The 25,271-nt window shown below is 35.4% G+C and overlaps 1 protein-coding gene across 1 annotated transcript; it reads left to right on the forward strand.

Annotated features, from left to right (window-relative positions):
• Positions 1-9,616: 9,616 nt before the first annotated feature.
• Positions 9,617-23,656, forward strand: LOC140136127 (regulator of microtubule dynamics protein 1-like). Its single transcript, XM_072157833.1, has 8 exons — positions 9,617-9,752; positions 11,383-11,621; positions 13,364-13,453; positions 15,447-15,502; positions 17,959-18,046; positions 18,954-18,984; positions 19,662-19,795; positions 20,464-23,656. Exons 1-8 carry the CDS (start codon positions 9,740-9,742, stop codon positions 20,509-20,511), a joined length of 699 nt encoding a protein of 232 aa, XP_072013934.1. The 5' UTR covers positions 9,617-9,739; the 3' UTR covers positions 20,512-23,656.
• Positions 23,657-25,271: the final 1,615 nt, after the last annotated feature.

The following is a 25,271-nucleotide window of genomic DNA, read 5'->3' on the forward strand; positions in this document are numbered from 1 at the left end:
TATGACTCTTAACCGTAGGTCTGACGAAAAGGTCACCGTGGAAACTTTTGTTTGTTAGTCCAAGGTCAACACACCTACCAAGTTTGAGCTCCATAGAGGCAATTTGAAATTTCTACCTTTTTTGACCTATGACCTCTTAACCGTAGGTCTGACAAAAAAGTCACCGTGGAAACTTTTGTTTGTTAGTCCAAGGTCAACACACCCACCAAGTTTGAGCTGCATAGGAGCAATTTAAAATTAGACTTCAATTGGACTTGACCCGGTCGTTGACCTTTGACCTTTAAAAATATAAACTGGTTCTTTCTCATATCAAGCTGCACCCACCCACCAAGTTTGAGCAACGCGCGACCCCTAGTCTCCGAGAAAAGGTGCGGACAGATACAGACAGACAGACAGACAGACAGACAGAGATCCGGTGAATTATAGTAAGATTTCCTCCTTCAAGATGAATTCCAATTTCCAGCCGTCTTTTGTGTGACAAATCAGCACTGCCGTGCTTACGATATTCATAGAGTGTTTCTAGAGAAAATTGTATACTTTTCAGGGTTTCAGGGTTTGCCAATTTTAAAGCGCCCTCTTTTTTCATTCAAATTGGTATAAGTTGGGAAAATAAAGTCGGACCGTGCTGAACTTGATGAGGCACACTACGGTACGCAAAACAAACTTCTTCATATATTGACTAATTTATTTGTTAAAAACTGTTTAACCAAAGTATCTGGCTAGAATACTTTGGTTTAACCCTAACACCCATAAATACCACAAAATACCACGATGAAAACCACTGTGCATGCGTGAATCCCATGGTCTGCGATGACGCAATCACCCTAAGTGCTATATATGCTCACGGAATCGCTGCCCGGGTCAGCGTAATCCGTGTGGCTACCGGTTGGTGATCGTGTGCTTGGCATGCGGGGGGTCTAAGGTTCGAATCCCGGGGTGCCAGGTGACTTCTTTGTTCATCTTCTCTCCTTTTTCGTTTTTCCTTTAACTTCCGATAGCAAAAAGCAGGGTTGGGTGTTATGGTTAATAATATGTACAACAACATCCAAAATATAGGTTTAAGAAGACAAAACAACCGCGACGTTTCGGGACCATAAAAACATCCCTTTTACTGGGTAAAAATTTTGTTGTACATAATATTAAACAGTAACATTTATTTTCCTTGGTAGTGTACACTGCTTGAATCTTTTTAAGATCCATTCAAAGTTCCTCTGCTGGTCAGTACTGTTTTAGTTTGCTTTTTAGCTACTTTATTCATGTTATTTGGTAATTCAGGTATGTTGTTTTAAGTTTACGGATATACTTTTTGAGCGCAGTATTTTATACGTAAACAACACGCAGTGGTCCGTGTAATTTTTAAAAACCAAATTTAACAAGTCTAAACTAATTTCTATACCCTTATATAAGGTCTAAACTAAGTTACAGACTTGACATTTAATATGGAATATTTTTTCGCAAAATTTCAAGGCTGGCCTGGTAGGGGTCTGCATAAACCGCACGGGCTAAATATTAATCCGGGTGTGTCGGGAGATGGTGTAAAATAATTGTTTGACAGAAAAGGTACTTTCCATTAGTTTACATTATGGCGCTCATAATGTAGTGAATTAGCCTAAAATGGCGGATTTAAGGAGACTAAATTTGATTTTTGTGGGGGTAAAAGTTTTGAATTTTAGCAACATTTTTTTGATATTATCAAATTTATTGAGGTTTGAGGCGATATTTACTGAACCTAAATACCAATAAGTGTTCGTCAGAACTGAAATGCGCTTGTAATCTACCAGTTTTGAAAGTGGGAGGAGGTTTAAAAATATGGCTCTTAAAAGTGGTACGCACTCAGAAAGTGTGAATGGTCCCCTGGGGCCAAATGTTATAAACTTACTGTACACCAAGAAGCAGCGTGAGTTGTTATTTGTGGGGGTCTGTCTGTTTTGTCTTTGTTTTGTTGTTTGTTTTTCCCATGTTGCAGATTCATGTGTTAAATTCAATTATTTCTTTATGCTGATGTGGAATAATTATTTCTTTTCTTTAATGATTCAGGTCCCTGATTATAATGAGAACTTATTTGAATGTTTTTGCAATTCAGATTTTGTAAAATTGTGACTAATGGCTCTTAAATTTTCCACTTCTAATTGCAGAGGGTTACAGGATGGGTTTAAGCGTAAAGCTGTTTTTAGTTATTTTCATAAAAAAGGTGATGATATTATTTTTCTTCAGGAAACGCACTCGTCTGATTCTAATGAAAAATTCTGGAGTTCACAATGGGGCGGTCATTGTTGGTTTTCAAATTTTGCTTCTAGTAGCAGAGGTGTTGGAATTTTGATCAAGTCTAATCATAAAATTTCTGTCAATACTATTGAGAGGGACCCTGAAGGTAGATTTCTTATTCTCGATATTGTAATTGATGGTTTTAATATGATTTTAGTGAACATTTATGGGCCTAATAATGATGATCCTGAGTTTTATTTTAAGGTTTTTGCCAAATTAGACAATCTTGACTCGTCTCGGTTGGTAATTGCTGGTGATTTGAATGTTGCATTAGGCCCGCTTGACTACCGTGGCTCATGCCCAACTCATAGTAATAAAAATGCTTCCAAAGCATTGAGTGCCCTTATGGATGAATTCAATTTGATTGATGTTTGGCGGAATGAGCATTCAACATTGCGTGGTTTTACGAGGCATCAAAAAAATCCTCCTGTTCTTTCTAGGCTAGATTACATTTTAGTTTCCTCAAATTTAGCTGATAATGTGAAACAATCTGAAATTGTCTGTGGGATTAAATCTGATCACTCAATTGTGAAATGTAAAATTTCTATTAATGATCCCCCAAGAGGCAAAAGCTATTGGAAATTGAATTGTCATTATCTCAGGCACGATGCAGATTTTGTTTCTTTTATTAAAGACAAAATTACTGAGTTCAAGGATATCCATAGTTACTTCTTGTAACCCCCATATCATTTGGGATGCTTTTAAGTGTACTGTTACTGGCCATTACATTCAGTATTGTAGCAGAAAGAAGAGGGAAAAAATCAAAAACAAGCAGGAGATTCAAACTAAAATTGACCAAATTAATAATGAAATTCCAGTCCTGATGCTCCACAGCAGCTTTCTGATTTGCTTGAACAATTGGATTCATTGAAAGAGGATTTAAACAAAATTGTGGATCAGGAAACGGCTGGTTTGATAATTAGATCAAGGATTAAGTGGGCAGAACATGGTGAAAAAAGTTCCAGATATTTTTGTAATCTTGAGAAACGTTCCAGTGAGAAGAAAAATATTCATATTTTGAAAAAGGATACCGGCTCCATCATTTCAGATCAGAAAGATATTCTCAATGAATTACACTCTTTTTATGAAACCTTGTACACTTCCAAATCTTCTCCTAGCAATAAGGATAATATAATTTCTTATTTAGATAAACTTGATATTCCCCAATTTATGGATGAAAGTAAAAATAAGCTGAATAGGCCTATTTCCAAAGCCGAAATTTTAACTTCTTTGAAGTCTTTGAATATGAATCGTAGCCCAGGCTATGATGGTCTGCCAGCTGAGTTTTACATTGTTTTTTCAATGACATTTGCGACATGCTTTTAAATTGTTATCACTACTCTTTTGAGCAAGGTTTCATGTCTAGTTCACAACGCAATGGTGTGATTACCTTACTTCCAAAAAAAGATAAGGATCCTCTCTTTGTTAAAAATCATCGCCCTATTTCGCTTCTTAATACAGATTATAAAATCATCGCTAAACTTATGGCTAACCGTCTTAAGCTTTTTTTGCAAGAAATTATCCATGATGATCAAACTGGTTTTATGAAAGGGAGGAATATAGGCAATAATGTTAGAACTATTATTGATTTGATTGATTATTGTGACTCAAATGACATTCCTGGCTCTATAGTGTTGCTAGATATTGAAAAAGCATTCGACTCTGTTGAGCATGATTATTTGTTTCAGGTCTTGGAGGCATTTAATTCTGGCTCAGATTTCATTCAATGGGTGAAAACATTTTATTGTAATAGGTAGGTTTCTCTCCGAAGGTATTTCTATGGAACGTGGCATTTTTCAAGGCTGTCCGATTTCGCCTCTGTTGTTTCTCTGCGCTATCGAGGTGCTTGCAATTTCAATCAGGAACAATGAGAACATTAATGGCATTAGGATTGGTGATGTTGAGAAAAAATTGAGTCTTTTGGCTGATGACACAACTTGTTTTTTGCATGGGGATTTTGAGTCATTTAGAAATTTGTTTGATTCACTTAGGACTTTTGCTGGGTTATCTGGATGCAAGATAAATATGTCTAAATCTGAGGCTATTCATATTGGTAGGTTGAAGGGTAAGTGAATTTAAGCCCCTCAGCAATGAGGGTCTTGTCTGGAAAGAGAATACTTTTAAAACACTTGGTGTTAATTTTTCATTAAATGTGAATTCTTTGTACGAGTTGAATTTCATTCCTAAATTGAATCAAATTCAGCAAATTTTGAGTTGTTGGCGTTCAAGAAGTTTGTCTTTAATTGGTAAAATTACTGTTATTAAGAGCCTTTTGCTGCCACAGCTTTTATATTTATTTTCGGTTTTGTGTATTACAATTCCTAAGACATTTTTTAAGAGATTGAACACTTTGTTTTTTTAATTTATTTGGAATGGTGGGAATGACAGGGTTAAAAGAAATTATTTATTCAATGACTACAGTGATGGAGGGTTGCGTATGATTGACGTTGAAGGCTTTTCACAAGCTCAAAAATTAGTCTGGTCAAGACATTTACTAGACCCCAATTATGATAGCTTTTGGAAACTTTTAGAGACACAGGTTCTTCAGGTATTTCATAACGATACTACAGTTTTATGGAAAGCTGATGCGCCACATTGTGTTCTTGCTTTGCTAAAAAATTCACAGTTAGCTGAATCCCTCAGGGTTTGGTATTTGTTCAGAGATAAAGTGAAAGAGAACCTTGGGTACAATGATTATCATCTTCAGAACTCCATTTGGTGGAACCGGAAGGTGCGTCTTAAAACTAAGAAGTTCTTTTTTTTATCAAGATTGGTTTGAACATGGTATTTGCACTCTGAATGACCTAATAGAGGACATAACTTTGTGAAAACATTTGAAGATCTTGTTATGGAATTTGATATCTCTATTATTAGGGACAGAAGAAAATACAACTCACTTATGAACGGTATTTTAATTGATTGGTTCTACAGTCCCAAAACGGTTCAGGTGAATATTTTTGATAACATAGTCGCTACTTTGTTTGAAAATGGCAAAATTACCAAGTATTCTTACAATATTTTGAAAGCAAAGTACAGCCCTGTAAACACTGAACTATTTTGGATTGATGCCTTGAATCTTGATGATGATATTGAGTGGAGTAAAATTCATGTTAACAACTTTACTTGCAGTATTGAAACTCAGATGAGAGCTTTTTACTTTAAGGTTTTTCATAGAGCTGTTTGTACTAATAAATTTCTTCATAAGATTGGTAGAACCGATTCTCCATTTTGTTGTTTTTGTAAAAAAAATGATGAGACCCTGGTGCATTTGTTTTGTGAATGTGAAAACATTACTTGTTTGTGGGATAGCTTGAGTGCCTGGATCGAAAGTAAAACCGGTGAGTGTTTTGGATTCTCAAATTTTCAGAAAATGTTTGGTTTGGATGTTGAAGATTCTGCGCACAAAAATGACATCAACTTTATTATTTTATGTTTGAAATATTATATTCATAGATGCAAATTTCAGGATGTCAACCCTAATTTTCAAGCTTACAAGAACATGATGAAAGTTAAATTTGGCACAGAATATAAAATTGCAGAAAGCAAGGAAAACTAGGTAATCATTTTAAGAAATTTTCCTTTGATCTCTTGGTTTTTAATGGGATGTAATTTTCAAAGATCATTGTGTGTTTTTTTATTTGCACTGTGATATGGGAAAGTTATCTGTGTTTTGTTTTGTCACTTGTCCTGCATGTAGGTGTGTTTGGGGGATGGGTGGGTGGGTGTGTTGACTGTTGAGGGGGTGTTTGGGTGGGAGTTTTGTTTTGTGTAGAAAATCCCTGGTCTAGTTTATTGATGTATTTGTAACCAACATAATTTATTTGTCCATATTATACAAGTACATGTTGTATAGTGCTGATTCTGCCCACCCATGGCAGGGGGACCCAACAGTTGCCTTTGTGTTTTCATGCTTTTGCTGGGCTACCACTTCTTATTTTGCTTGCCTTTTTCATCACTCTTGAATTGGTAGTGCGCAGCATTTGCTCTTTCTTTATAACAGAGGTATTGGTTGGGTCCTGTTGTCGTGGAGGGGCAGTATTATTTAAATCTCATACATATTCTGATCTTTGTATCTATCTTGGTTACAGTAATTAAGATGGGGTCTGGTGGACCATGTCTGTATGTTCTTTTTTCCTTTCCACCAGGCCCAAGTACAGGTGAATAAAAATGGAAAAAAAAAAAAGAAAAAAAAAAGAAGCAGCGTGAGTTCATTGGACAACCAGGAATCAGCGCAGTTGTTTTTGTACCATAAGTTTATAACATTTGACCTCAGGGGGCCATTCAAACTTTCTGAGTACGTAACACTTTTAAGAGCCCTATTTTTAAACTCCTCCCATGTTAAATAAAATTGGTACATTGCAAGCGTGTTTCAGCTGTGATGAATGCCAATTACTGACGAAGTTTAAGAAAAATCACCTCAAGCCTCAATAAATTTGATAATAACAGAACAATGTTGCATAAAGTCCGAAATTGTGTCCCCCACAAAGAACAAATTCAGCTTCCCTAAATCCGCCATTTTAGGCAAATTCGCTACATTATGAGCGCCATAATGTAAACTAATGGAAAGCACATTTTCTGCCAAACAATTGTTTTACACCATCTCCCGACACACCCAATTAATGTTTAGCCCGTGCGGTTTATGAGACTCGATCCAGACTAGCCTTGGAATTTTGAGAAAAAATATTCCATATTAAATGTCAAGTCTGTAATTTCTATAACCTTATATATGTATTTTTATCATTATATTGTCAGTGCAATTTCTATGAAAATTAAAGAACTTTGCCCTTTGCAAATACTTCATTAAAATATCTTAACAAATGCGTATGTTCTTCTAGTTTCTTTATTTGAAACATTCCGATTTATGTATGCGCATATTGTTATGACTAATTAAGAAAATTTGGATATTTCAGACGGTTTGGATATTATTAAGGCAATATTCAGATAATTTGGATATATTATACATATATATTAGACTTTATTTCAACAAGGAAAGCCCAATTCAACAAAAGTTGGTCTTCCTTGGGGCCGTGCAAACATACATGTACAAAATAACAATCAATATACAATTGCAAAAGATATTTTGGATTATAATTATATTATAATTGGATATTATTAATCTGATTAGATAATCTGGATATTATTAAGGATAATGTGGATATTATTAAGGATAATGTGGATATTATTAAGGCCATATCTAGATAATTGGATATCATTAATCGGATATTTCAGATATTTGGATATTTAATATAATTCACGCGGATATAATATTAAGGATAATTTAGATATTTCAGATAACTTGGATATTGTCTTGGATAATGTCCAAATTATCTGAAATATCCTAAATATCTTAATTATCCAAATCCAACTATCTAAAATATCCAAATATCCGATTAATAATATCCAAATTATCTGAATAAATTTTGATAATAGCATTAATAATATCCAAATTATCTCAATATCTATAATAGCCTTAATAATTATCAGTCCAAATTATCTGAAATAATGATCAGTCCAAATTACTCCTAACTAGCTATATTGATTATGTCCAAATTATCTAAAATATCCAAATATCTGACATATCTGATTAAAGGGCATTTCGTGATCCACAGCCTCATCCCCCACTTTCCCCCAAAAAGTTGAGATTTTTACACCACTGGATACCTCTGGCTACATAATGTTTATGTACCAAATATTTCTTGCAGATTAATTCGTTTAGCAAAGATATCGTTAAATTTGAATTTCGTTCTGGTGCACCAGAACGAAATTACAACGTATTGTCTATGGAGCAGTGTAATACATATAATCATGCATAACTCGCAAACGCAAAATCGGAATCAACTGAAATTTTGGAAATAAGCTTCTTTTGTGGATATCTACTGAAAAATGTAATAAAAAGAGGATGGTAGGATCACGAAATACTCCTTTAATTATCCAAATTATCTGAATAATAACATCCAAATTATCTATAATATCTAAATTATTTGATGATCCCTAATTAGCCACAATAATTTCCAAATTAGCCAAAATATTTGCCAGATTATTATAAATATCCAGATATCTGAAAATTGCGATTAATATAATATCCAACTGAATTATTTGAAATATCCAAAGTATTCTAATTAGCCATAATATAAATAGCTATAAATGCCCAAATTAGTAATAATATCCAAACTATCTACAATATCCAAATTATCCTGAATATCAAAATATCTGAAATATATATCCTTCAAAGCCTTGGTCCGAGCCTTGATAATATGCAAACTATTTAAAATATATAGGCCTATATCATATCTAAAATATCAATAGGTACAGCTATATTATATTATCCGAATTATATTGGTAATATCCCTTAATAACATCCAAATATCTAGGCGTAATTACATTTGTCAGGATGTTTGGGATATTCCAGAAAATAGAAGCACACCCCCTATAGAGTTCGGGTTTCCGAACTTTTTATCCAGTCATGATTGCTCAAGAAGTCCAGACTTGTAAAGTGTCCAAAGGCGAAAAATCCAGCAGAAAAATAGTTCAAAATCGGACATCTTCAACTTGAGAAGCTCATTGATTGCGTTTTGGAGAATTGCGTGATTTGTTGCCCTGTTGCCGTGAATAATTTTATTTATTTGTTTATTTTGTTTGTTGCCCTGTTGCCGTGTTGCCTTGATTTCTTTTGCGTCTTGGAGAATTTCGTGATTGCTTAGTGAATTTAGTGTCTGTTGCGCTGCGCTGTATGTTGCCGTGTTGCCTCGATTTTTTTTGTGTTTTGGAGAATTTCATGCCTAAGTCTGCTTAATTTTGTTTGCGTACCTATATGCCTACGTCTGCTGTGTTGCCGCGGCAACAGAAAAAAGTACCCTAACCCTCAACCTCAAATCGAGCATGTTACGGATGTAAGAGCTCTATGTCCCCCCCCTTTCTCAGGTGAAAATCACCCCTTCCGCACCAAACAAGTCAAGATCAGTTGACATTTAAGCTGGCCAATATTTATATTAGGCCAGGCTGAAATTAGGCCTAAGTTAGTCACAACTCACAAGCCCTTTGATAATTTTATACCCCCCCCCCCACCCCCATTTATTTTGTTTTACAGAGATGCCACTTTTCAGGAAATTTCCTGATTTCAGGCAATTTTAAAGAAAATTTATAAATTTCAGGAATTTTTTGCTGTACCCTTCCTGTGCTAAAGGATAGGGGAAGTGCATTTTCAGGACATTTTCCATGTTTTTCAGGAAATTTTGACACTGAACACCAAGTTATAGTGATTTTCTGTGTATGAGCTCAATCTGTTGCATGGTAAACTTAGTGGTACGCGCCCTTGAACTAATCAATTACGGTAGGGGGAGCTTGTGGTACATGTCAGGTGACTGTCTGGTGATCGAGTGAATGGGTGTATTTACATGTAAATCTTATGAGTAAACCTGTGTGAGCAAACATTCACTTTTAACCGTTCTTTAGATCCTGCATAAGAAAATTAACAATGGCAGAAGAAGGTGAGTTTAGTAGAGATAGTATGTGTAACTTGCTCAGAGCCTGGTTTTGGAGTAGACCTGATATTTACCACATTTGTGTGGCTGCACTGTAGATTTTAAGCTTTAGTTTTAGTTTTAAAGCTTTGTCATAATGTACGATTTCCGTCAAATTTTAATTTTTTTAATTCTTTATTCAAAATGTTAAAATAATATTAGTCATGTTAGTAATTACTGCCGGGAAGGGTTGCTGTCCATGAAATAGCAATGTATAAAGTGAAAGAAATCCCACTGGTTATTTTGGCCATTTTGTTTACATCGCAGTAATCCACAGTAATTCCTTCAGAATAGTCAATATATAGGTATATTCCAAACAAAAATAAGACTTACCTCATATCTATATATCTAAAGCCAAAATTTCTCCGCGATACGGAAAAACAGAAAAATTCACAGAATTTGGGGTTTGCTCACGGAAATGTAAAAATGCCACAAAATAGTGAAAAACAGTGTAAATTTTTTGTGTTGATTTGCAAAATAAAACAAAGAAAAGTGATTATTTAGCAGAAATCAACCATTAAACAATCCATTCTAGCATTAATTCTAGGCATACGATGCAAGATTCTGGCCATACTACAGTAAAAAATTAAGACAAAATACACGTTTAAAACATATTTGTTTCAACTTTTCAGTGCCTGACATGACATTGAATACTATTTGCTCAATTTCATACTGAAATCAAGAAAATAGTGGTTTTGTGTACCGTAATACAACATGGAAATCACAACAACAATGTACAGGTCATGGCTCTAGGCCAGTTGTAGTAACTACACCAGAAATTAACGCCAGGTTGATGAATACGAAAACTGAGAAAAAAATACAAATGTGGATAAATTTCATCTAACTTGACCCACTTATAGGTTTTTATGTCTGCAACTTTTATATTTTATTACCATTTTCCCTGGAAATCATAACATAAGGATAAATCAATGATAAACTTGGTAGGATTTCCCACCATTTCTTATGTATTTCTTTATCCAGAAAAGCAAAATTTCCCTCTATAAAATGACCAAATTTCCCGGCAAGGAGATTGCCAAATTGCCTGTTTTTTCCAGGCCTCACTTATGATACTTGAGTATCGTTCCATGCCAGTGTTGGTGAGTATTGACCGTTTGGGAAGTCGCTAGGTACTGTCAACAAAATTTGTGAACTGTAAGGGGTACTTGAGAACTCTAGCACATTGTTAGACTTCCTGCAAGTCCTTAGCGTCCATGGACAGTGAATGAAAATGTTGCATATAAGGTCGAGCAAACCACAGCACATGCCCGATACTACACACCATCTTCTCTGATTACACCCACTCACCGATGTACAAGTGCTCCGAAATAGTATAAAGGGACTTTTCTAACCTGTTAATAGAAATCTGAGGGGAAACCCAACAACCCAAAATGTTTGCCTAACTGCACCCCAAATAAATTGAAGATGAAAATACCAGAATGTACAATGTATAAAAAGTCCAGGAAGGTATATGATTATACCTGTAATTATAAAGTGTGTTGAAAAAAGTAAAAGTCCAGGAAGGTATATGGTTATACCTGTAAAGTGTGCTGAGGCTTGTGGATTAATTTTCTGTTTTTCCTTTTTTTCACAACTACAGTGATTGCTGAATCTGAGCGCTTGTTTGAAGCAGCCGAAGCACAAAAACTCTATGATCTTCTGATACAACATAAAGATTCTAAAAATGATGAGTTACTATGGCGACTGGCTAGAGCTTGCAGGGAAGTTTCACAACTTAATGACACACCGGCAGATCGTAAGAAGGAGCTGATATATGAAGGGAATGAATATGCAAAACAGGCTGTTGAGATCAACCCAAACAATGGGTTTGCACATAAGGTAGGTGTATAAATTACGAGGGGGTATCCAAAAGTTTTTGACATCACCCAGAAGGAAAAGAGCTATATTGATGAAATTTGGTCAGTGTAATCACTGGTCCTTATGTACATTATGGTCCAAAAATGGTCTCATAAGTATGTTTACTTTTTTTACATGGGGCACTAGATGGGCAGTAGGTGCATAACCTGCAATATGGTGAAAATTGAGGCACGATCATGATTAAGTTCCTGCATTTGAAGGGTTAGGCCTACAATGCTCAGAAAATCTATGATGAAATTAAAGCAATCTACGGTGATGATTGCCCATCATATGGCACTATTGCTTTTTGAAAAAGGAATTTCCAAACTGGCCACATGTCCCTCACAGATGAGCCAAGAAAGCTCAAAAAGTGGACGTCCATCACTTACGGATGATGCGGTCACAGTGAAAAAACTCAAGAATGTGGAGGATCTTATCACGAAAAGGTTATGCGCCTACTTCCCATCTAGTGCCACCTGTGAAGAAAGTAAACATACTTATGAGACCATTTTTGGACCATAATGTACATAAGGACCAGTGATTACATTGACAAAATTTCATCGGTATAGCACTTTCACTTCTGTGTGATGTCAAAAACTTTTGGATACCCCCTCGTATAAGTGACTTCAGATTTTCTTTTAGTAGTTGACTACTCAGAACCAAATGGTCATGACTATGGTGACTATGATGACTACTAAGGTCAAACTCTAAAGAAAAAAACTTAAAGTCATAATGTACGATCTTATAATATGAATTTGGTTAATTTTTTTCAAACCTGATTTTGGCATATTTGTAATGTTTACACATGTCACAACTTGCACCTAAATGCAATCAGCCAAATTTGCTGTGTTTGTAGGTAAACAGAGCAAAGTTAGACATAAAGTCATAATTCAAGAAATTATGACTTTATGTCCGCCATAGAACTGCGTGTTAAACGGCCAAAATAACAAGCAGTGTTTCTTTCACGTTACCTCATTATTTCAGCTCAAAATGGACAGAAACCATTCCGGATCATTATTACTAGTATTATTTCAGCATTTTGAGTATAATGACAAATTAAAAATTTGAAGGAAATCGTACATTAAGCCTTTAAGGTAACCCAAATGTCGGTTTTTGCCGGCAATAAACTGTTTTGCTGGCTAAGTGGCAAAAACCTGTTTGCCAATTTAAACCAGCAAAAAGTGGCATTTTGTAGATCTTGAGTATAGCCTTAGCTCATAATTTTAGTATTTCATGTTATTTTTGATAATTGGTTATGAAGTAGATTAGAAATTGTGTTTTCCAAAATAATAATGCACATTCTTTGTGTGTTTCCAAGTGGGAAAAGTTTTCAGTTTTCCACCTGCAGCAAAAACCTGCAAACCCTATTAAGCTTTGGATGACATGTGTTCTTCTTACATGCATCAAATCGCAAGTCTCATAAAATTTCATATGACCAGGGAATAAACATTATGGGCAGTGACAATCAGTCCCTCAAACTTGTTCACTTGTATGCTGCCATCAGCTTCCATTGTTCTAAATATAAACATGTACACATATAAGTATGCTTCCTTAGCACCTGATGATGCCTTGTTAGCACTCAACATTTGCGTATTAGCATGTTTTGACAAATCCTGTAAAGTTCTGATATTACCAAATGTTTATGCAGACTGTTAACCAAGTAAGTTTTTGCTGTCAGAACCATTTATGAATTGTTTTTAATATTTTGTTTTCTTTCCCTATAGTGGATCGGCATCACTCTTAGTGGCATTGGTGATTATGAAGGCAATAAAAAGAAGATTAACGATGCCTATGTCATCAAAGCTGAATTTGAGGTATGTGGAAGGGGGATATCCAGACCCCATAGCCAGGGGGATATGGTGGGGTGATGCACCCCCTCCTTAAATCTGCAAATGGTCTGCTTTGTACAAAAATAACAAAATTGGGCCAAACATGTCAAAAAAATTGATAAATATACCCCAAATCATGAACTTTCTGTGAAATTTGTTGAAAAATATGAAAAAGTGGGTAATGGTGAATCCAACGGACAAGGACACAGGACACATCAAGGATCAATAAGTGATACAAGAGGGTACCTTGAATGTACGAACAACTGAAAAGAAAGAGAGCAAGGTATACCAACTTCATGTGGGGAAACAAAATACAGACTAGACAGTATGCAGAGGGGGACAAAAAACAACAGGCATAGAAGTAGGTAAAGTTCGATAGCCAAAAATTACCAATTACAAGGCTTACAGAAGTGTTAAAACTGCAAAAACAACAGGGATCAATAAGAATACAAAAGTGCACTGGAACAAGTGATGAAAATCACTATGCACATAAGCAGACATAGAGAACCAAACAACCAATGTAGGTACAGGCAAAGTTTGATGGCCAAAAATTGCCAATTAGCCCACAGAAGTGTCAGGAAAACAGTACAAAAGTGTACAAGTGATGTGCACATAAGCAGAGCAAACATACAACAACAACAAAAAACAACGTTTCAAGCAGATAAACTGCTCTTCTTCAGGGACAGACAACAAAATATAAAATCAAACAGCGAAAACTACATGCTGTAGTTAAAAACAAATTCTAGTCAAAACCTGAAGGCAAGTTCAAATAGAACTTAGTAGCAAACATGACAACAAGCTCAGAGCAAAATAAGCTGTGTCTTTACTCTATGAATGCAAGTTTATGATCCAAAAATCAATTGCAAAATGGGATAAAGGTCTAATTTTAGCCAGAATGGAGATTTCTTTTGAAAAGGTCTGCATTTGGAAAATCCGTACCCCGCTAAAAATTCTGACTACAGGCTTGGGGATCATGGCTCGAAAAAGTGGGGAATTTGGGAAGCTCATTCCCAGGAAAAATTGGTGTTTGGAGGGATATTCTGGTATTTGGAGGGAAATTGTGTATTTTTTGTATATAAAAAACATGCTATAAATTGTGGGAAATTCAGCTTGCTTCCCGGGAAATTAACAGTTTTTCGAGCCATGTTGGGGATATCATTTTGCTTTTCTTATTTAACCTGCATTGACCATTCAATGATCTGACAGATAAGAAATTCTGTTCTCCCATGATGCCCAGGGCAGGTGGTATGAACTGCCAGGTGTTATACTGATCAGAACTGGCTGTGAGGTCTTCCTCTGTATCTGCCCTACAATCCAAATACAGTAATGAAGTGAGAGTGAATTATTGTTATGAATTTGATCGTATTGGGGACCGGGATTGGGGATAGGATATAAGACCTATTGCACCAGAGTCAAAGACATAAACTACTAGGCCACATAGTCCATGGCTTTTGTTCCAATGAGAAACAAGACTTTTGAACAAAAACTCTTATGTTTCATGGGTTTTAACAACACATCATGATAGAAACTATTTGAAGAGATGACAAATTAGTGTACCATAATGGTTCCCCTGAGAAGAAGGGTGGCCAAGATAAGGAAGATGATTGAAGGAACTAGCTTAAATGAACTTAAATTGCATCAATCACAAAAATGTAGCAGCAAAGATATTCAATATAATGTTTACGATAGACTTTCAACACAAATTGAATTAAAAAGATTTTGAATGCTGTGTGCAAATGGCTTAGAGCTTTATTTTCAGGAAAGTTTCTCACCAGCATATGTATAAACTTGCATTCAATTTTCATAATCCATGTAATGTACAGCTTTCCACCAGCTCAGTTGAGAATTCTCAAAATGTGTGTGTGAATTTGTTCAGAACATAGTTCATTGAGTCAATGTTTGTTACCATTTAAATACCACGTACCACTTTCGTATATAAATAAATTTTCTTTTTGTTATTTGTTTATTTTCTGAACAGAAAGCCATCGAGTTGAATGCTAATGACGGCACATCAATGCATCTATTAGGACAATGGTATGTAGCTGTATAAAATTGAAAAAAATTTTGTTCACAATAGTTTTGTGATGTTTTAGGCAAAATAATATTCTTTGTCAAATAATGGCACAATAATTTCTGCACAATATCCATGTGCATACAACAGGCTACATCATGCAGTAAATTTCATTAAAATTAGATTTTTAACATGAAAATGTTATATTGGTATTATAATTTTTGTTTGATAATGCTGCAAATAATATATAGAATATATTTTGTTACAGCATATTTGCAGAAAATGCATATATCCAGATCCAAAAACTATTTTGGTATTCAGTCAGAAATATTTGAATTCCTAACAGGAATCTTGTTCACTCTGGTTTGATGTTTCTGCATGTTTTTTAAGCCACAACACTCTTGTCTTCTATATATGACATCACCAAACTTATGAACTAATCTGATTAATTTGATCCCATTTCCATTTGTAAGCCTTGTATATGGTGTTTGCAGCAGAGTCTTAGCCAGAAATCAGAAACCACCAGTCCAATCTATACCAAAATTTGACCCTCAAATATAAAACAACTTGTCTATACCCATGGAAGGGTCACTGGGTTCAAATATGTCCTGATTTGGCCTTTACATGTCACCTTGTATTAGTCCCAAGTTCACATAAAAATCACCTGTTTTAGGGCTATCACATCTGTAAAAGCCATTAAATCTACCCAGACTCAAATTAGATTAGCCCGTCTTAAAGACGGGCAGACATATGGCTGGCTTAGACCTTGGTTTGCAACCCTACTTCTGAACTTTTTTTTAGCCAGTTCATTGTTTTGTCTGATACTTGAACTATGATATGAGCCTCCTCCCACCCAATTATGTGACAGATTTTGAGTAGCGACATTTCTTTTTAATTTTTATAACAATTGGCACAGGGCCAGGCAGATTCAATATTGATTACACAATAAATTGAAGGATTGCCCTTACATTAAAATCAAAACATTACTATAAAATACATATAATCAAGACAGAATAAAATAAAACAATAAATAACTTACGGTGAACTGGTTAGAGGAGGTGGGAATGAATGGCCAATTTGAAGGCCTGGAGGAAAGAATCATTGACAATAGCCTCACAGAGATAAATCCAGATGGAGGAGGCAAACGGATAAAAGAACTAGAACAGCGCGGGAATTGAGGTTTCGTAGACCGGGTCTGGGATGAGGCTGGAAAGGGTTGGGAGAAGAACAAATATTGGCAAAGATTTTAAATAAGTGACACAGAGAAGCAACATCACGACTCTTACTAAGAAGAGGCAGGTCGGAATCCAAGAGAAGGTCCTCATGGGAGAGGTTCCAAGACTGAAGAATGTGACGACAGGCGAATCTTTAAGTATGTTCTTTGACATGTTCAAAGGCGGTGTATCTGTAGGGCACAGTCGCTTAGCGCCGCACAGTCGCTTAGCGCAGCATCATGCGCTACAGATGCACCGCCTTTAATCTAGCATATATCACATGCGGACAGCGTTCGAAATAAGTGGTTGTCCGGTTGTCCGGGACAACCACAATGAACGTCGGACAACCCAAAACGCTGACGGCAGTTGTCCGAGGGACAACCATAAAAATGTGTACCAATGTTACAGAGTAAGCTTACCATGAAATGCATTGCATAAATCTTGAAATGTTCAGAAGAAATCATGACTAAAAATGTTGTTTTCCCATAAATTTGTAGCAAGTATTTTATAAACATCATGATAACCTTGGCCTTTACCAGGTGTGCAGTGCAATATCAATCAGTGCACGGTACGCAAGCTAGCCACATGGCCAGGCCCCTGGTAAACCTCATGACCTGAACAGAGTGACCTGACCTCTGACACCAGTCTCTGACATTACGGCTTTCAAGACCCCCTAAAGCTATACCCTGTCAGTGACATGCATAGTTTCAAAATGGGTATTTTGAAACTGATTATCCGGGGAAAACCCAATGAGCTCATGAATAATTAATGAGATACTTTATCAATGAGATGTTTACGTCTTTTGACTTCTTGAAAAGAATGAATTCTGCCCGGGGGAATTCTGATGCTTTTAAGCATAAAATCCAGCACAAATATGAATTTATTGATGATAAATAAATGATGAACATATAACCTGTATTTTCTTGGATATATTTGATATTTTATAACAGCAACAAGGTGAGTTTGGGAAAGGTGTGTGACATGTGGATACTGACGGCAGTGACCAGTGTATGTTTTTTTAACTTGCAACTTTATTTTTTACGGCACAAAAAGTTCATATAAATTTCGGACAACCAAAAATATTTTCGGACAACCAAATATCTTTTTGAGGTTGTCCGGCGGACAACTTCAAAAAAATTCTTAATTCGAACGCTGCATGCGGACGCTACTGTCTTGAGAGAGCCAAATGGCTATAATTGGTTTTGTCTTCTTTGTTTTTCATCAATGATTAATCATAAATTTTAATTGTTTATGTACATGTACAGGTGTTACACCATTGCTGAAATGCCTTGGTACATAAGGAAAGTAGCAGCTGCCATATTTGCTGCACCACCAGAATCATCTTATGAAGAAGTAAGTCAATAAATGCATAATTTGAGATCAGGTTTGCCACAAATGGGCTATTCCCATTGGAATCCATACACCCCCTATGGAAGACACAGCCTTAATCTTCTACACAGGGAGTGTGAATTTCAAATAGGGCTAGCTGAGTGGGTGACTCCATTTGAAAACTACACCCCCTGTGTGGGAGATTAAGGTCATGACCTTCATAGGGGGTGTATGGATTGAGTTGACATACTACTCTTCTGCAGTTAGCCCATTTTGCTGGTGTGACACTTGAAATGTCGCACAAATTTACAAAAGTCTGAGCAGGCATTTTGAGATAAATTTGATATAAAATTGTATTATGTGAGTTTTATCCAAATAGGCCTATCATCTTCATGAGTTGGTGTTTTTGTAGCAAAATTCACTGAAAATGGGCTAAAATTAATGTTTTCCCGTTCAAGCTTATAAGTAGCCAAAAAGTTTGAAAATGGTGGTGTCACTTTCAAGTCACAGGATGATACCTCTGACTCTGAAAAGTGCAGAATTCAACACTTATTACAACCACCAAATCGTAGTGCGGGAGCTCTGATAGTTATAAATATTTGGATTTAATAAACACTTCACAAAAAGTGTTTAACCTACTTTGCTTGTTTGATGACTACACCACAAAATCTGTGCATCACATTTTTGTAGTGAAATTGCCCAAAAGTATTTTTTTGCACATTTTTATGCCACAATAATTTTGTTTCAATAGTCCCAAAATTGTTCAACAATGTTGCCATGGCAAACCATTGACAAGTTCATTTTGAAAATGTTGTGTTTGAGTCGTCTAAAAAACAGAATAAACAGGTGGAGTTGTTACTCTTTGTGATTATATAATAATATGCGAATAAATAAATCACAAAGGTCTGTTTTGGCTTGTTTTACTTCACAGGCACTGAAGTGGTTCCAAAAATGTGAAGACAGTAAGTATTTGTGTATAAAATTTGATTTATAGGATGGGAAAAATGTAGACATTTTGCTCCCAGTGATACATACATGCGGACATTTTTAAAATGCCTTCAACAATTATCAAAGGGCTGTACAAGGGAAAAAACACAAGAATTACAACAAAATTAAACAAGAATGAAGGTAACTGAAAAGATGAGTTTTGAGTTTCTTTCTGGAAACCTGGATTGTGGGAGACTCCCCGATGGTGTTTGGGAGTTTGTTCCATTCCCTTGGGCCAAACACAGCAAAAGACTTTGTGCCAGCAGATCTGAAAGCCTTCTCTGCCTGGAAGAGATACTAAACAAAGCCCACTAAGATATTGAGGAATAATATTTTGTGCTAAAAAAAGTAAATGTTATGTGTCAAAGCCCTACACCTGTTTGTTTTTCGTAGCGCGTCCATTTCAGCTAAAAATGGCAAATTCATTTTTTTTTTTTTTCTTTTGTAATGCAAAATGTCATCTTAATTCAAAATTAAGTTTTAAAAAATATTTAAAAACAAAACAAACAAAAAACACATTTATTGTTTTTTAGGCGTAGGAACATTTGAACACATAAAGGAGCAGTTTGAAAGTGAAAATCACAGAGAGACTTTTGGATATTTTTGTTTATATGTTTGTTTACTACAAGACATAATGCTTTTTTGATTTCAGGTCCACAGGCATCATTCAGTAGGAATCATCTATGGATGGGTATGACATATCATAAACTCAATAATAAGGAGAAGGCTATTGAATGGTTGACCAAATGCAGGGACCATCCACCTATCAAAGATGAGGAGGTCAAGGTGAGAATCACATATTTAATTATTTTATTTTTACAAATACTTCCTATAGACCACTTGACATCATTGGTTATCAACAAAGGTGAGGGACTGGTCTATCGATATGCTTGAACGAACAGCTACACTGTTCAATGGCTTTTTTGTACTATATGAAATGTGGTGGGCGATTTAAAAGTGGTCTATAGAAGAGAGAGAAAATCAAAACAATTTAAGTACTAATACTTGGGGATTAATAATAGGATTTTATAAAGTCGATGAAACTGTTAACAAGCAAGGAAGTTTTTATTTCATATAAACTGTGTTCATATCATCTTCTCATCCTAGAAGCTTTAAGAACGAGGTTTGGAAATAATTTCGAAATATGATTTCCTCTTTCTTACAGCTTCTTGAATGAGAAGATGGTAGAGGACAGGTATTGAACTGAAGGCCTAGATAATAACATCATTGCTCTTCTCATTAGCTCAGTTGGTAGAACCTTGATCTGGTGATCTGAAGGTCCCGGGTTCAAATCCTGGATGGTCAGTAAAATTTTTTCACTGGCTGTCATTTGTATGTGGAGACCAGTGTTAAAAACCTCTCTCATATTTAATTCCCACATACTCTTCGTACTTTAATGTATGTATATTAATTATAATTTATTTCTTATTTTGTTTTTCTCTTATCATTTGCAGCAACAAGAAGAAGCCAAGACTCTTCTAGCCAAACTTGGTGTCAAGTAAAATGATCTCAAACTGCTCCAGAGAATTGTGATTACTTTCATGAGTATTGTAGTATTTCATATATCACACATCTTTGCAGATCTTCTCTTGTGAAATCATCATTAGAATCAATTAGAATCTGAAATATGCTGTATGTATTGAGAGTTAGTAGAAATCTAATTCCATCATGTGTTGCTGGAGAAGAGAGGTTTGACTGTACCTCAGGCTCCATAACATTTTGGACCAATTTTACACACCTAACCCCATCAGCACTACTGCCTATCTTACACTGCCTTTGATTGGTGCATTTAATGATATAATAACCTAAGTAACCAATCAAAATGCAGGTTTAATCCCATGGGCACTACTGTCTGTCTTACAGTTCGTCTGAATGGTTAATTACATGATATAATAACCTGAGTAACTAACACAAAATACAGGTTTAATCACATGAGCACTATTGCCTATCTTACACTGCCTTTGATTGGTTAATTACATGATACAATAAGCTGAGTAACCAATCAAAATGCAGCTCTTGGATCTGTGAGCAATTTTCAGCCATACCAACTTTTCTTACCATATCACTGATTGGCCTAATGCAAATGATATAGCCCTTGTAACCAATCAAAATAGTTCTCAGAAAACAATAAATACATAGAGGCTGATATATAAATGTAAATATTCTGCCTATCAATGCACAAATGAAATATGAGGATGTGTAAATTTACTGCAAAGTTAACATTGAAATCCAATGAAACAAATAAATGTGTGTTTTATGAACTATTCGCCATAGAAGTAGTGATGTAACAGGATTAATTACCATAGCGATAGGTGAAAACAATTTTTGAATGTATTGCCCTGCACTATAAGTAGGCTGCACTCATCACTTGTCATGTCTGTGTAATGTATGTGTGCGATCATAGATTCGAAGACACAAATCATACAGGTGTGAGTGACACGTACATGGACTCTGCATAATGTGCATAGAATTACGATCCAGGTCTTTATGCCTATTCTTTGATAATCAATGGTGCGATGCAGAGTTACAGCATACATCTAGTACAAGGCAATAAATTGTTTTCACCTGTTGCTATGGTAATTAATCCTGTTACATCACTACTTCTATGGTGAATTATACCACAAGATGAGTAAATCAAATAAGGTAAAAGTGGTAATTTTCACACTAGTAATTTTTTACACTGCCAATTTTGAACTGTTTTGCTTATTTTTAAATTTGTGAGTTTGGTACATAGACATATGCATAAAAGAACATATATTCACAATGTGAAATTTACTCTTTAGTTACAACTTCCAGAATACAGGTTACCATCCCAAAGCTTGAGGATAAAGATGAGGTTTAGAGTCATGATTAGGCCCTTGCAAGTTGCATATCATATACCAGCTCAATACAAGAAGGTGGGGACAGCACAACTCAGTACCTGTATATTACACTGGGCTAATCTTACTATTAGAACCAGAAAAATGCTGCTGCCATGGGTGAGGAGCCTACATAAGTGCGTTAGTAGTGATGTAATGATTTCCACCCGTATGTTGGTATACTGAATATGAAACAATCTGGTCTCCCACTTGCGCATATGATTGGGGTGGTATCCTGCATTTTAAAGTTCATTTGTATTGAATGTTCAGTAATGTTGTATTTAGTTTTTGACATGAAAGTAATTTAACTGTTAGTGGAAATTATGAGCATTTTACAATTTAGAGATTAACTATGAAGTGTAATCCACCATGTTCAGGTAACCAATGTTTTGTAGATTTATATTTCAAATTGCACAAAAATATAATATGAGCAATTTTGACCATAACTCTTTATCTGTATACATATATTGACACCTATCTATACATATAGTTATTCTGTATTTAGTATTTGAGAAAGTAAGTCATCCAAACTGCACCAAGGTATAACAAAATAGTAAATCCAAAAATCTGGGCCAAAATTCCCTAAATGAAGTTATAGTTTATCTTTTGTGAAAATTTCATTATAGAAAAATTATTTAATTTGTGTACGTCATGGAACATTCAACTACACTTGTTACTCTACGACTAATGCTAATACACGAGCGTACAACGCTACTCTATATGCAAGGTTATCTGCGTACAACAGCTTACTACGCATAACCACGCAAAGAGTATGTTCCATGATGTACACGGATTGAATAATTTTTCTATAATAACAAACAACTAGTATTGATATTCAGGGGCTGACTATGTTTTATTCCTATTTTAATTAAATACAGTAGTTTATTTTGCAACAGAGTGAAATGTGAGAATGTTAAGATAGAACATAAGGCTAATGTAAGTGAAAGTCGATTGTGAGCTTCCTGTTGCCCGTGCACTTCACCTTTTTATGCTGTGTCAACAGGCCTGTAGCCAGAGGGTGCGGTGGGGGCGATGCACCCCCTATAAATCTGCAAAAGGTCTGCTTTGTCCAGATATAAAAAATAGTACAATTGGGCCGAAAAAATGTTGATAAATATACCCAAATCATGAAATGTGTGATAGAAATCCTGATATGTGATAAATAATGAATGTTCAAGAATAATGAAAGAGTCGCCTCATCCATTTACTGGGCAAAAATATGTGACGGGAAATTCAACATCAACTTTCACTAGCCTAATTGTGTAGATGTAGGCTTTTTACTGGCAGACATAAAATTATTAATACTGGCAGCTAAAAATATAAGTAATATTGGCAAATATGAAAAATATACATTCTTGGTATAGTGAAATCATAATTTATGCATATGTTGGAAATCTTAAAACATTTTATTGATATGATTAAGATTGTATGATTTCAAAGGAGCAGATCAGTATTTATTCAAAATGTGCAATTATATGGCGATCCGTCGAAGATGTTATGTACAATTTAAAAAAAATGTGTATTTTCTTGCAACATTTATATAATTTCTAGAAGTTTAAACTGACTTTCAGCACAAAATGATGAGGATGTGTGTAAAATTCAAAGTTGAATTTTTGTGCTGAAAGTCAGTTTAAACTTCTAGAAATTGTTTATCACCAGCACGTATGAACTTACATTCGAACATTTATATGAACACAAGTGCATACTTGGTGTGACTGGTCTATTGTTGGCAACCTCATATAAAACCACTGTGACAGGTAAGCTTACGGAATAAACACACCTGATACTATTACAGCTTACTCTGTGAGTTCATGATTCCGTGGGTGGTATAATATGTGTTCATCCATATCAAAAGAATGCAATTCTCTGTATTCTTAAACCATGTGACTTGGAGATGATTTGAATTTTGAAGTGACCTCCACCTAGCTATTATGTAAGAGATGCATGTAGCAGCCGATAAGTGCATCCTTTTTCTTTTGCATCCCTCTATATCCTAGAATTTTTTATTAATTTCCATGAGTGCTGTCCATCCACTCCCCAGCTGGTTTGGTAGCTAAGGCCCTGTCAGCTCGTACTGCCAATTTATTCTTTGCATTGTCATCTCAAAACAAGTTCCTATCTGCAAAGTATTATGTTGTGTGTGAATGCCTTTCATAAGAATACTTTTAAGTATGTTAAAACATACTGAGTGTACGCTTAGCAAAAGCTTTCTGGCGTATTGCTTGATAGTAGAAAATTGTGAAAAACTGAGCAGATTGCTTTTTTACATGCATTTGCAGAGAGAGCCTTATTTTGGTCACAAATCCATGCAAAAGGTGACTATTTTGATGTGTGCAGTCTTGATTTTGACTGCTTAGAGCCAGAAGTGGGTAAGTGCAATAGCTGCCCTGTGAACTTTTTGCAATATTATACTCATCTACACATGGCAGCTACTGCACTTACTCCACTTCTGGCATTGAGAAGTCAATTTCAAGATTCAACTTTCCATTGCCTTTAAATTCATAGCTCTAAAGGTTACTATTAAAAGCAAAGAAATAAAAACTGTTCAAAATATCCAGCTCTACATATTGTAATAAACACAAGCAAAATAATATAATAAAATAATATCTTTCATCGTGAAGGCAATCTTCTCAGGTCAAATCTACTGACTTCATTACTAATTGTAAATCAAATAAGAATGACTTGTGCAATTGCTGTATTTTTCATGTATGTCTTCCTATTTGTAAACAATCAGTCTTTCAACATATTTGTGACATCGATGACTGAGCCAGGACAAAAATGCTGGAGGTACGCTTATGATCCACATCCATATGGACATGTCATGAAAACTTCCCATCATGTATACAAGCTAGGATGGATTTAGTTTTTGTCTGTTTGTACACTTTTGCTGCAGCATCTGCAACATTTTCTGCTGCAGAAAACACCATCAGCTCATAATCGGCGGGAATTGTTTGGCTTTTATAACTACGCCGAAAAGTAGATGCACATTAAAAGTGTCAGAAGTTGACCTGTCTGGTCTCTATTGTGCTTGTTTAAGAAAATAGACAACGTATCAGACGGGAATGAATAGTATGTGATGCTTCTGGCAAGATGTCACAAGGCAATTTTCAAAATAAAATACAGATTACGAGCTGATCAAACTATAGAGCAAAAATTACGCATCAGCACACTAGACAATTCGCCGCCTTTACAAATGGAAACATTACATGCAGGTCTGGCAGTTCGAGTAAAAACTCACAGGACAGGTATGTCCGAGTTTTTACTCTGGTATATCTGCGCCCGATGCATGTAATGTTTCCATTTGTAAATTCATGTTTAATTGTGCTAGTGTGCGATGCGTAATTCTTCTTTCCCCTGTATATTGATATATTAAGAATACGATTAAGCATCATTAATTTGATCTC

Source organism: Amphiura filiformis, chromosome 16 (genome assembly GCF_039555335.1).
Source record: "Amphiura filiformis chromosome 16, Afil_fr2py, whole genome shotgun sequence".
Taxonomy (NCBI): Eukaryota; Metazoa; Echinodermata; class Ophiuroidea; order Amphilepidida; family Amphiuridae; genus Amphiura; species Amphiura filiformis.

Excerpts from the sequence above, each read along its gene's own strand:
- LOC140136127 (XM_072157833.1), top strand. Across the intron at positions 13,454-15,446 it reads TCATCAAAGCTGAATTTGAG|AAAGCCATCGAGTTGAATGC; the intron begins GTATGTGGAAGG and ends TTTTCTGAACAG. Across the intron at positions 18,047-18,953 it reads CAGAATCATCTTATGAAGAA|GCACTGAAGTGGTTCCAAAA; the intron begins GTAAGTCAATAA and ends TTTACTTCACAG.